The sequence below is a fragment of the Hypanus sabinus genome, chromosome 6 (genome assembly GCF_030144855.1).
Source record: "Hypanus sabinus isolate sHypSab1 chromosome 6, sHypSab1.hap1, whole genome shotgun sequence".
Taxonomy (NCBI): Eukaryota; Metazoa; Chordata; class Chondrichthyes; order Myliobatiformes; family Dasyatidae; genus Hypanus; species Hypanus sabinus.
The window spans coordinates 82,670,963-82,684,130 of NC_082711.1; the positions used below are offsets into that span (position 1 = coordinate 82,670,963).

General features: G+C 38.9%; 1 protein-coding gene across 6 annotated transcripts in view; it reads right to left on the reverse strand.

The window, feature by feature from the left end:
* The window catches only part of si:ch211-197h24.6 (uncharacterized), a 102,434-nt gene that overhangs the window by 58,262 nt on the left and 31,004 nt on the right, over positions 1–13,168 (reverse strand). For all 6 annotated transcript variants that reach the window (XM_059972519.1, XM_059972518.1, XM_059972514.1 and 3 more), the window contains exons 5-7: positions 13,031–13,135; positions 6,043–6,179; positions 5,143–5,262 (exon numbers count right to left, since the gene is read on the reverse strand). In XM_059972519.1, the coding sequence (XP_059828502.1) occupies positions 5,143–5,262; positions 6,043–6,179; positions 13,031–13,135 (362 nt within the window). The remainder of the gene's footprint in view (positions 1–5,142; positions 5,263–6,042; positions 6,180–13,030; positions 13,136–13,168) is intronic.

Genomic DNA, 13,168 nt, shown 5'->3' on the forward strand with positions numbered 1-13,168 from the left:
CTATAATACAGTTAGAATGCCCGTAAGACTTTTACGAATCAAATATAGTTCTCCAAAATACAAAGTTTCTTCTACTCTCCGCGTTTCTAAAACATACTGTACACCACCTTGTACTTTGTAAGATGAATCTCAAGGTTGTATTCGGTATGTGTACTTAGATAATAAATTTAATTTGAACTTTGAAGACAAAGGCTATACAACAACACAAAGTTTCGACAGACTAGCAGGAATTGTAAATACTCCCTATGGTACATTACAGAATAAACAAAGAAATAATATGTTTGTATTTATAATTTTACTATCATCAACCTATCCAAATGTGTTGCAATCCTCCCGTCCCATTATTATTATAGTGTAGCCATTAAATAAGACAGCCAATGTATGCACAGAATCTCACAAGTCACAGATAATCAGTAAATCTTTTTCTGTGGTGCTGGCCAAAGGCAAAATTTCAATAAGAACCTTTCCCCTCAATTTTCATTTTTCTTGAACAGATCAGCAACAACATTTCCAATTTGTCAAGTCCATGTATGATAAATGTACTTAACTGCATAAATTGTAAACAAACATTGAGCAACAGTGGCAGTATTGAACGTGGACCACTGGTGTGTGTTAGCATTACGCTAGCCATTACGCTACTGTGCTCCTCTAGCTTTCTGACCCAGCGCTTTCTGAGTATTCCACCTTTTGTAGCTCATGCAAAAAAATGTGACATTTTAAGGTATTTTGCAGAAGCAGATGGTAAATGCTAGAAATTCCAGTAAGAGCCATAATTTTCTTTCAATCACTGTGCCTTGAAAAAAGTGTTCAGCCCCACAATTATTTTCACATTTTACTGTCTCATTTTCTAAATTTCAAATATACTGAAGCTGGACTTATTTGAGGTAATCTACAAAACATTGCTCAGCATGCAAAATCAAAAGAAAAATTCCAAAACCTGTCAAAATTTTCAAAAAATTAAGATCTAAAATTGTAAGGCTGAAAAAGTATTCATCCCTTTTATAATTACTACACTAACTTCCCTCAGATTCAACACTATACATGACCTTACCAACTCACCCAATTTGTTGATGTAGAAAATTAAAGGATCACCTGAATAAATCCTCCCTCTCTCTCTGTAAGGTCCAACACTATGGTAGATTTCCAACAGAATGAAAGCAGAATGAAGGCAAAATGAATGTAAACCAAAATGAAGGCAAAAGAGTATTCAAGACAACCCAGGGAAATAATAATAGAGAAGCACAAATCTGGGGATGGCAACAAGACCATCTCAAAGGCACTGAGCATACCTTGGCACTTAGTGAAGTCCAGCATGAAAAAGTGGGGAGAAAAAAAAACCACAGCCACATTCTGTAATTTAGGCCACCCCTCTAAACTTAATCATTGGAGAAGAATGGCACTTGGAAGAAGGCTACTGTGGCACCAACAGTCACTCTGAGGGAGCTGCAGAAGTCAGTGGCTGTAACTGGAGATGAAGTTCATGGCTCCACAATCTCTAAAGCCTTGCAGTATTTATGGAAAAGTGGAAGGAAGAAGCCTTAGCCTTTTAAAAAAAAATTGCATATCAGAGTCCTGACCTTAACCCAATCAGACATCTGCAGCAAGATCTCAAGATTGCTGTCTACCCCTGCTCCCCAACTAACCTGGCACAGCTTGAGCAATTTTGCAAGGAAGAATGAGCCAATCATGCTCCATCACATACTACTGGCTGTAATAGTGCAAGAGGTGGTTCAACTAAGCACTGAGCAAAGGAGGAATGATAATTTTTGAACTGCTGACATTTCTATTTTAGAATTTTTAGCGTTCAATGCTTTATAATTTTCCCTATTTTGGGGCTCTATTGTGAAAAAAGGAGCATGTGATTCACAAGTAAGAATTCCCAGTCAAATTGATCAAAATCCCTGGTTGTAATACTCATGTGAACAAATGTTTGGGGGCTTTATCCCTTTACAAGGTTTTGTAAAAGCAGGAATATTACCAGACTCTTAATCCAGAGACCTGAACTAACAATTCAAAAATCAGAGTTCAAATCCCACCATAGCAGTGGTCCCCAACCATATGCTACCAGGCCGCGAGGAAACGATATGAGTCAGCTGCACCTTTCCTCATTCCCTGTCATGCCTACTGTTGAACTTGAACGCACACGAGGTCATTACGCATGCGCAATTATTACCCACGCGAGGTCACCAATCACCTAAACGCAGTGATACCCTCACGCCAGGGATCACTAGTTAGTCTCGGGTAACCGGCCGCTTCATCCGGCCGGCGAGAAGTGCCATTGCTACTGGCTTAGAGCACAGACAGATGGGCACACCTTTTAGCACTACCTACAAGGAGGGCAGGCACGCGCTCTGTCACACACCTCACTCGGTCAGTCACTCTCTCTGGACTGCGACCACCGTGGCCCCAGCATGGCCCTTACCTTGTCCTCTCATTGGTGTGTTGCAATGATTCTACAAGTTCACACAAGGAAAATACACGCTGTGTATTTAATATCCAAATGTTACTTAAAATGTTATGATGCTATTGACTTGTGAGCTATAATTGACTTATCACATATGCACTGTGTTTAATATTAAATTCTTTAGATAAACCCTTTTAGTAACAAAATTGAGTGTATTAGCCTCTTATAACAGACAGACATACTTTATTGATCCCAAGGGAAATTGGGTTTCATTACAGTTGCACCAACCAAGAAAAGAGTAGAAATATAGCAAAATAAAACCAGAAATAATTAAATAATAATGCCAAGTGGAAATAAGTCCAGGACCAGCCTATTGGCTCACAGTGTCTGACACTCTGAGAGAGGAGTTGTAAAGTTTGATGGCCACAGGCAGGAATGACTTCCTATGACGCTCAGTGTTACATCTCGGTGGAATGAGTCTCTGGCTGAATGTACTCCTGTGCCTAACCAGTACATTATGGAGTGGATGGGAGACACTGTCCAAGATGGCATGCAACTTGGACAGCATCCTCTTTACAGACACCACCGTCAGAGAGTCCAGTTCCACCCCCACAACATCACTGGCCTTGCAAATGAGTTTGTTAATTCTGTTGGGTAAGTGACTTATAGTTGACTTATCACGTATATTCCGGTCGTGATTAACACCCCCACCAACACCACCCCCCCAATCAGCCATTTCGCAAGAATATTGTCAATATTAAACCAGTCTGTGGTGCAAAAAAAGATCGGTGACCCCCTGCACCATAGCATTTATGTAATTTCAATTCAGTTAATAATTTGGAATTTTATGAAAAAAATCTGAACAACGTGAATAATTTTTCAAGGGGCAAAATATGCTTTCATTTCCCAATCTGAACTACTTATGTCTCTACATCCATCCATCTGAAAATACTGATCTCAAAATGCCCTCTGAAATAGCCCTAAAAAAAATAACTGCACCGTTATTCCTATGTTCAATTGGAAAGAATGAAAATGGATTAAACTGCCTGGAACAAACCTAGATTCTAGACTGCCTGTGTATACCTTCACTACCAAAATGCATTCCTTCATTTTTCTCCCCATTAATTTTATCTACAATGCATCTACTCATTCCACCAGCCTGCTTACATCCTGCTGCAATCCAAGTTTAGTTTCTTCACAGTATTACCAAGTTTCCAGTCATTCACAAATTTAGAAATTGTGGCTTGCTCCACGTTTAAAATCACTGAAATCATTAAATCAGATTATTGAGGTCCATCACCCACAGAACCATAACTACAAAAGCAGACCTGAGGCTGTATAGACCATTTAAAGATTGGATTAGAGGGCAGGTGTTCTAAGGGTATGTTGAACAAGCTAGGGAAGACAAATTGATAGAACTGTATATTCAAGTTTTAAGTCTATTAATGGACAGGGTACAAGCCAGAAGCATGTTCTACATCACTAACAGCACCCTCAGGATATCCACATGAACATAGAAGAGTATATAAAAGGAATAGGCCATTTGGCCCGTGATGCTATGTCAAACTATTAAAATAATGACACCTAATTAAACACATCCTTTCTGCCTACACAAGATGTGTTTAATTAAGTGTCATTAGTTTATCTCTCCATTCTCTGTATACTTCTGTGCCTATCTGAGAGCCTCTTAAATACCTTTCCTCCACCACCACCCCAGCAGCAAATTCCAGACATCCATCAAGATGTGTAAAATAGCTTGTCCTGCATATCACCTCCGAACTTTTTCCCCTCACCTTAAATGCACGTCTTCCTTGGGGCAACCCTCTCATAAACTTATCAATTTATGCCTTCTACATTCTATGTTCATAGTTGAATGTAGATATTCTGAGGGTGCTGTTGTTGTTAGTGATTTAGAACATGCTCCTGCCTTGTGCCTTACGCATTAATCGTCTTAAAACAGAGTACACAATTCTATCAATTTGTCTTCATTAGTTTGTCCAGCATTCCCCTTAGAGCATCTGCTCTCTGATCCAGGCAACATCCTGGCAAACCTCTTCTGCATCCTCTCAAAGCTTCCACACCCCAAGTACAATGCAGTCAACAGAAGTGAATGCAATGGTTTCTAACCAGATATTTATAAAGCTCCCATATAACTCACCAACTCCAGAACTCAATATCTCAACTAATAAAGGCGCTACAATGCCTTTACAACCCTATCAACCTATTCAGCCAATTTCTGGAAGCTATGGACTATGTACAGGTAGCCCCTGTTTTTCGAACATTCGCTTTACGACAGCTTGCTGTTATGAAAGACCTACATTAGTACCTGTTTTCGCTAACCAAAGAGGATTTTCACTTTTACAAAAAATAGATGCCCGCTTTATACATGTGCTTACCCCAAGAAAGACTACCATGACCGTGAAGCCTTGTGTGGGCAGTTGTGTGCGTACGCGTGTGTACATGCTGATTTTTTTCCCTCCAGATTGATTTTGGCTCGTTATTTTCCCTGATTTTGATAAGTGAAACTACACCGTACATACAATATTTCTACTTTATATAGGCTGTATATTTATCATATTATTCGTGTTTTTACTATATGGTGTTATTTGGTAGGTTATTTTTTGGGTCTGGGAACGCTCAAAAATTTTTCCCGTATAAATTGTTAGGATGAACACTTGCACTTGTATGTGATTGGACTGACATGTGGTTAACTGATCAGCAAGTATCTCTTTACTTACAGTTACTTTCCCTCTTCCATACTTTCTTTCAATTTGCAGTGCTTTTTTGTTGACATGTACTTTCCATTTAGAAACTGTTCCTGCTTTCCTGACATTGAGGCTACTTGGATAATGCTTGCACTGGAAAGAAAAATTAGATTATCAAATATCATCCAATGAAAGTTCTTTACAGTCCAGATTTACTCCTCAAGCAGCTGAATACAATGCACTATTCTTTATAAAACCACTGACACTATTGGATTCGGCAAATAATATGTTGCACAGCTTACCTTTAACCGTGTTGTCATCATTCAAATGGCTTTTCAAGGGCATAATTAGAATTTGACATCAGCTACACAACTTTGGTCAAAGTATGCAATTAAAAATGATAGGGAGGAGTGGATTTCAAGGAATGTGAATGCCATTGATATGCATGCTGGCGCAGTGAAAACTGACAATGCACAGGCCAGAGATCACTTTCTGCTTCAAGGAGCAGAAAGATCACAAAGCGTTGTTATACTGGAGGGTAGGCCAGGAAAACTGATGCAATGATGGTATTTGAAAACAAGGACAAGCATTTTAATATTAAGGATAGCTATACTGAAAACAGGGACAGTGAGTGAATAAAACATATTGTAAATTAGAGCACACGCAAGAAACTTTTGGACACTTGATGTTACTGTTTTCAGTTAAATATATACTCCTTGGCATTTCTAAAACAAAATTAACAGGAAAATTTAAAATCATTTCTAGTAGCAGATCACAAATATTTAATCTTTACATAGCCAATTGAGCAAGTAGTTGTGACGAAACCATTTCAAATTGTTGTGTTTTTAACTATAATTCAACATAATTGCAGCAATTACACCACATTTTTTAAATATATACTAAATAGTCAATTTAGTACTTATGTATACTTGCCAGATATGTTTCCATGTGTTTAGATCCAAGGATATGAAGAAGAAACAAGGCGATTTCTGATTTAAAATTGCAGAGTTTACAGAAAATCTTTGGATTTTTCTTTTGGCCATAACGATATTCAACCACATATTCAAGACCTATAGATTTAAAATAAGCATCAGACAATGATCTCCACAGACTTACCTTAATGTCATCATTTCGCTGCTTTGAAATAACATTATGTAAACATAATTTGAATATTTAATGCAATATGAAATTATTTAGATCATTTTCTTAATACAAAGGATTAATATCTCCATCTAAAATAGAATATTTTATCCACTGGAACTTAAGCTGTAACAACTGAAAAAAGGAGACAAAACTCACACAGAAGATGCATTACACTACTAATAGTATTACTTACACTAGTATTTTTTCAATGTTTGAAATATTTTTTGTTCCCAAAAATGAAATTATCTTTGTCATAACAGTTATTTATCATAAATAGGGTGATCACACATTCAAATTATCATTCAAGTGTACACATTCAAATATCATGCCACATCTTTCTCTTCACAGATGCAGACATGACCAGCTAGGTAATTTCACAGATCCAAGCTTTGCTCACCAATGACACAAAAAAATATTGTTTGCAGGGTCGTTTGCTGAGCCTGGAGGTTAGGTCACAAACATCTCATCACCAGTTGAGGTGACATCATCAGTACGCAGTTGTGTTGTTTCTGCCAAGTGTTCACATTTATATTGGTCCAACTTCCTGTTCTGATTGGTTGGTGGTCACGCTGGCCACTAGCCCCTACTGGATCCTGGCCAACCAGATAGCTGGGTAACCTCAGATGGCCTACATCCCTGGCTATTGGTCATTATGAGCATGGGGTCTTCGGGTGTCCGTAACTCATCCCTCGGCCCCAATCCGGCAGACACATAGGTCCATAAATTGTGTCCACTATGTAGGACAGACAGGGAGAAAAATACACACAAGAGTACATAAACATCAGCTAGTCAATAAACAACAATCCTCTATCACTCATCTCAGTACGTGAAGACCAAGGAGGATACTAGTTCAGCTGGAAAACTATAAAAATCCTGGCAAAGCACAGAGAAACTTCATTCTCAATGGAAGACTTTATTAACAAGCATATTGAACTGGACGCAATTTACGAAGCTATCCATCTGCGGGATTTGGAGCCTAGGGGTGAGCCATGGACACCCGAAGAACCAACACTCACAATGACCAAGGGATACGGGCTGGTGGAGATCTCTCAGCTATCCAGTTGGCTGGGACCAAGTGGAGACCAGCGGCAGTGCTACAGAGAACCAATCAGAACAACAAGTCGGACCAATATAAACACAAGCACTCGGCAGAAACAACACTCAATTGTACACTGATGCTGTCGCCTTGACTGGTGACAAAATGCTTGTAACCTAACCTCCAGGCTCAGCGAACAAACATTCAAACAAGCAGCCAAGCTGAGCTATCAATCTTCTTTTTCACTTGCATGAAAAAAATCTTAATTTTGGCCGACTCCTCTACTATCAATTTATTACCAAGTATAAAAGCCATGGCGTCACTGCATGCCAAATATGAAAACTGATTTACCAATTTTCAACTTTCAAAAATAGAACACATTGAAAATACTGAGACCAGAGAGTAATTCTTATAACCTTTCATCAGAACTTATCATCAGCCTGGTAAAAGTTTATTTTCTCTCTACTTATGTTGTCTGACCTGCATCTTATTTCCAAAATTTTCTATTTTAAACCTGATTCTGGGAGACTTTCAGAAGCAAAACTGGAGGAACTTCAGAGCAGATTTTCCCATTAGCGAAGGGAACACTGGCAAGATTGGGGAATCTGCATTGAGGATAGGGCAGCCCTGACAGTTCTTTAGTCTGAGGTACCAAAGCTTCCAGCATGACACAACTGAAGAAAAGAAAGGATGGGAAGTTGCACTATTGATTACGGAAAGCATCAGTTGGTGGGCTGAAATCAGCATGAGAGGTCATTCATTGGTGATGCAGAGAAACGATTAAACAGAGCTTGGGAGCTTTCAACTTCTTGTCAGCGGGCTAAGATCATATTTATCAGTACTATAGTGAAGTAAAAGGAATTAGAGATGCACGAGAGGGGAGCTGGCCAAAATTGATCGGAAGGGGACACTGGTGGGAATGGCAGCAGAACCTCAGTGGCTGAAGTTTCTGAGGACAATTTGGATGACACAGGATAGATATATCCCAAAGATTAAAAAGTATCCTAAAAGGAGGATGAGGCAACCGTGGCTGACAAATAAAGTTGAAGACAGCATAAAAGCAAAAGAGGGATTATATAATAAAGGAAAAACGAATGAGAAGGTAAAGAATTGGGAAGTTTTTATAAACCAACAGAAGGCAACTAAAAAAGCCATACAGAAAAGATGAAATATGAAGGAAAGCTAGCCAATGATATAAAAAAAGCTTTTTCAGATATACAAGGAGCAAATAAGACAGCGAGTGTGGATATCAGACCTCTAGAAAATTACACTGGAGAGATGGTAATAAGGGACAAAGAAAGGCAGACGAACTTACAAGTATTTTGCGTCAGTCTTCACTATGGAAGACATTAGAACCATACCAGAAATGTTAGAGGGCAGAAGTGAGTGTCATTACCTTTACTAACAAGGTGCATGAGAATTGAAAAGCTTGAAGGTAGATAAGTCACTTGGACAAGATGGGCTATACTCCAGAGTCTGAAAGAGGTAGCTGAAGAGAGTATGGAGGCATTAGTAATGAATTTCAAGAATCACTAGATTCTGAAATGCTTCCTGAGGACTGGAAATGTTCAAATGTCACTCCATTCTTTAAGGAGGAAGAGGCAGAAGAAAGGAAAATATCAGCCACTTAGCCTGACTTCACTGCTTGGAAAGATGTTGGAGTCCATTATTAAGGATGAGTTTTCAGGACACCTGGAGGTACATGATAAAATAGGCCAAAGTTAGCATGGTTTTCTAAAGGGGAAATCTCACCTGAATAATATAGGCAAAAAAAAAGAGCCCATGGTATTACAAAAAGGAACGAGTGGGAATAAAGGGGTCCTTCTCTGGTTGGCTGCCAGTGACTAGTGGTGTGCCGCAGGGGTTGGTGTTGGGACCGCTTCTTTTCACATTGTATGTCAATGATTTGGATGAAGGAACTGATAGCTTTATGGCCAAGCTTGCAGATGATACTAAGATAGGCGGAGAGGCAGACAGCATTGAGGAATCAGGTTGCTGCCAAAGGATTTAGACAGGTTAATGGAATGGGCAGAGAAGTGGCAAATCAAATATAATATATATAAGTGCATTGTCGTGCACTTAAATTGAAGGAATAAAGGTGTGGGCTATTTTCTAAATGCAGAGAAAATTCAAAAATCAGAGGTGTAAAGGGACTTGGTAGTCCTCTTGAAGGATTCCCTAAAGGTTAACTTGCAGGTTGAGTTGGTGGTAAGGAAATAATAGCATTAATTTCAAGACGACTAGAATACAAAAGCAAGGATGTAATGGGTGAAGCTTTATAAGGCAATGGTCAGACCTTACTTGGAGTATTGTGAGCAGTCTTGAGCCCCTTATCTAAGAAATAATGTGCTGGCACTGCAGAGAGTCCAGAGGAGGTTCATGAGAATGATCCCAGGAAGGAAAGGGTTAACATAGGAGAAATGCTTGCTGGCTCTGGGCCTGTACTTGCTGGAGTTTAGAAGAACTGTAGGGATGGGGGGAATCTCATTCAAACCTATCGAATATTCAAAGGTCTGGATACAGTGGATGTGGATAGTATATTTCCTAAAATGAGGGAGTCTAGGACTAGAAACCACAGTATCCATTTAGAAGAGATGAGCAAAACTTTCTCTAACTAGAGGGTGGTAAATCTGTGGAATTCATTGATCCATTGTCCCAGATAGCCATGCAGGCCATGTCATCAGAAGATGACAAGAGAATGGGGTTAACAGGGATAATGGAGCGGCAGAGCAGACTCAATGAGCCAAATGGCCTAATTCTGTACCTATGTCTTATGGTCTTATCATTGCAGTATGAAAGAGATTACATCCCGTGAGGAACGTCGAACAAGGCCCAATGGGTAGAACTTAAGAAATAAAAAACGGTGATCACCTTGATGACATTACACCAGAGGTCACACAATAGTCAGCTGGAATTAGGAGTGTGTATATTATAAACAAATGGAAATCATAGATAGGGATAGGAATAATAAAGTTATGTAGCTGGTGATTTTAACTTCCCTAATTCTGACTGTGAATGGTTGCTGCTAAGAGATCAAACTGGGTAAAATTTAATAAAGTATGTGAATGGAAATTTTCTGAAGCAATACATATATTGCGCTAATGCAGAAAAGCTTACACTCAACCTTCCGTTGGGAAATGAAGCTGGGCTAGTATTTAATGTGTCAGCTAACATGCACTTTGGGTCCAATAACCATAATTCTATTGGTTTTCAGATAATCATGGAGAAACTTATGACTCATCCACAAATTAAAGACCCAAACTGAAAAGCCTAATTTCAATAGCTGTTTGCTGGTAAAGCAATAATTACCAAGTGAGACAGGGTCAGCATAATCCCATTACAGAAGGGCAAGACTGGCAAGATTAGAGAACCTTGGTTGACCAGAGTCCAGACAGGAAAAAGAAATCCTACGTCTGCAAAGTGATGCATTTTGGGAAGATAAACCAAAACAGAGCTTTCACAGTGAATGGCAGGGTCCCAGGAGTACTATTGATCAGAAACACCTTGAGATACAAATACATGATTCCTTGAAAGTAGAAACAAAGGTAGACTGGGTGGTGAAGAAGGCATATGGCTGGGGTGTTTGGTACAAGAGTTGGGATGTCATATTATAATTGTACAAAATGTTAGTTCAATCACTCTCAAGTATACTATGTGAAGTTATGACTGCAGAAAAGATGTGATTAAGATTGAGGGGGTCGCAGAAAAGATTGAAGGATATTGCCTAGATTGGAAAGCTTGAGTTATTAGGAAAGATTAGATAGGCTGAAACTGTTTCCCTTGAAACAAAGGAGACTGATAGGTGACAGGATAGACGTTACAAGAGACAGATAGTCCAAGTATTTTTTTCCATGGTAGGGGTATCTAAAACTGCTGGGCAGAGGTTTAAGATGAGAGGAGGGAAGTTTAAAATAAAGAGGGGAAATTTTTTCATACAATGAGTACTTGGAACACGCTACCAGAGGAGGTGATGGAGACAGGAACAGTAACAACATTTAAGAGACTTCTACAGAGCTACATAAGTGAGCATGGCATAGAGCAAGGGTCGGCAACCCGCGGCTCTTTGATCTCTGTGCTGCGGCTCCCCGTAGTTTGTTAGATTTTGAAATGTAATTCGAAAGTTGAAGATTATGGTGATCTTGTACAATCTAAAAACGTTGTGGAGACCGCATTTCCTGGCACATCCGAACCGGCTCACAATTAGCCACCGTTCCGGCTAAGGAGATAGCCTACGGGGGTTTGTGAGTACATGTCTTTTGGAGCATCTGCGCCCATGGGGACGGGTTGAGGGAGGCTTTAAATCAAGGCTGTTTAGTTCGAATAAAGTTACCTTTGACTGCAGTGTCTTTATTTTAGCGCTGCGTGTAGCACTACACCGCTACAACATGTTTTTTATCGCTATTAATATACATCACCACTGCCAATGCCTGACACCCGCCAGTGCACACTTTCTTTTAATTCTTCGATCCAAGGTAGGCTACCTATGGAGTAACCTTCAACCCAACGTCTTTTTTTCGGAGTTCAAAATGTTTTTGTTGCATGCAGAAATGTAATTTCGTTTTCTCTGCAGGAGTTCATCAATTTCATAAATGCAACACATTATAGTTTGTTTATACATAGCATAAAGGCAAAAAAAAACCCATTGTGAGCAGTGTTATTTCATTTTAAATGTCAAACGGGTTTTGTGGCTCCCAGTGTTTTCTTTTCTGTGGGAAATGGGTCCATATTGGCTCTTTCAGTGGTAAACGTTGCCGACCCCTGGCATAGAGGAACATGGAATTAACAAAGCCAAGTGGGATTAGTATAGAACGGCATGATGATCAGCAAAGAAGCGGTGAATTGAACAATATGTTTCTATGCTGTACAACACCATGTCTGTATATGGAACTAAAAAACAAAGGTGAACTACCATGAACTTGCCTTTTGCTGAGCTGCTCACTTTGATTCTACTGAACATGCTTGCTTTTTCTTTACCTCCACTAATCATTTGCATGTTCAGCCAGCAGATCCCCCAACATATTGGCTGGAAAATTCAACCTACTTGTACTCAACTGCTGGTCTCCACAAGGTAGCGACAGTAAGCACGGTGAGAAAACTGACTTCTGAATTCATCAAGAAAATAACACTATAAAGCCAGATTACCAAATTTCTTGACACATGCATGGGAAAGAGAAGACTGGCAAATGCTACTAATTCTACACAGAACCATTAGCACTTCCAATTGTTTCAAAATCTTGAAATTGCTAATGCCTTTTTCATTAAATAGACTTCTACAGGTTAACTTCTACATGCTTCTCCATCAGATAGCGCACTGTAAGTGGAAGATTAAAAAAAACTGACATGTACTTTTCTATTCACCAAGGAACCAAATATAAAAATAAGTCAAATATATTGCACATGTTACGCAATTTTCTTTCAATGTTATTAAAGAATTCAATTTCATCAGTAAACGCTTCATTAAATATTTTCAATGATAATTGACTATTACAAATTGACAGATGGCCCATGATTGAATAGAATTTATTTTTGAATTCTAAAATCTGAAATTAAATGAAAAAAGTGTCAGATTGGGTTAAAATTTTCCATCAAATGAGATGTCCACCAATAAGACAAACAGAGTAGCTTATAAACTAAAGTTGAAAAATGAAGAGGAAGAATCTTGTTTCTTCAAATTTCTTCTATTTATCAATTAGTATAAGCAGGAATTCAGTGCAATAATGGTCTAATGGTATACATACATACCTATCACAGCCTTATTTATCTTCAATTCGTTAAGATGATCTTCCACAGATCTCATCTCCATAGGAACTAGATATACATCTTTAGTAACTCCTTCAACTTTGTTGACTAGAATCAAAAATGTATTCATCATTAGTTTTG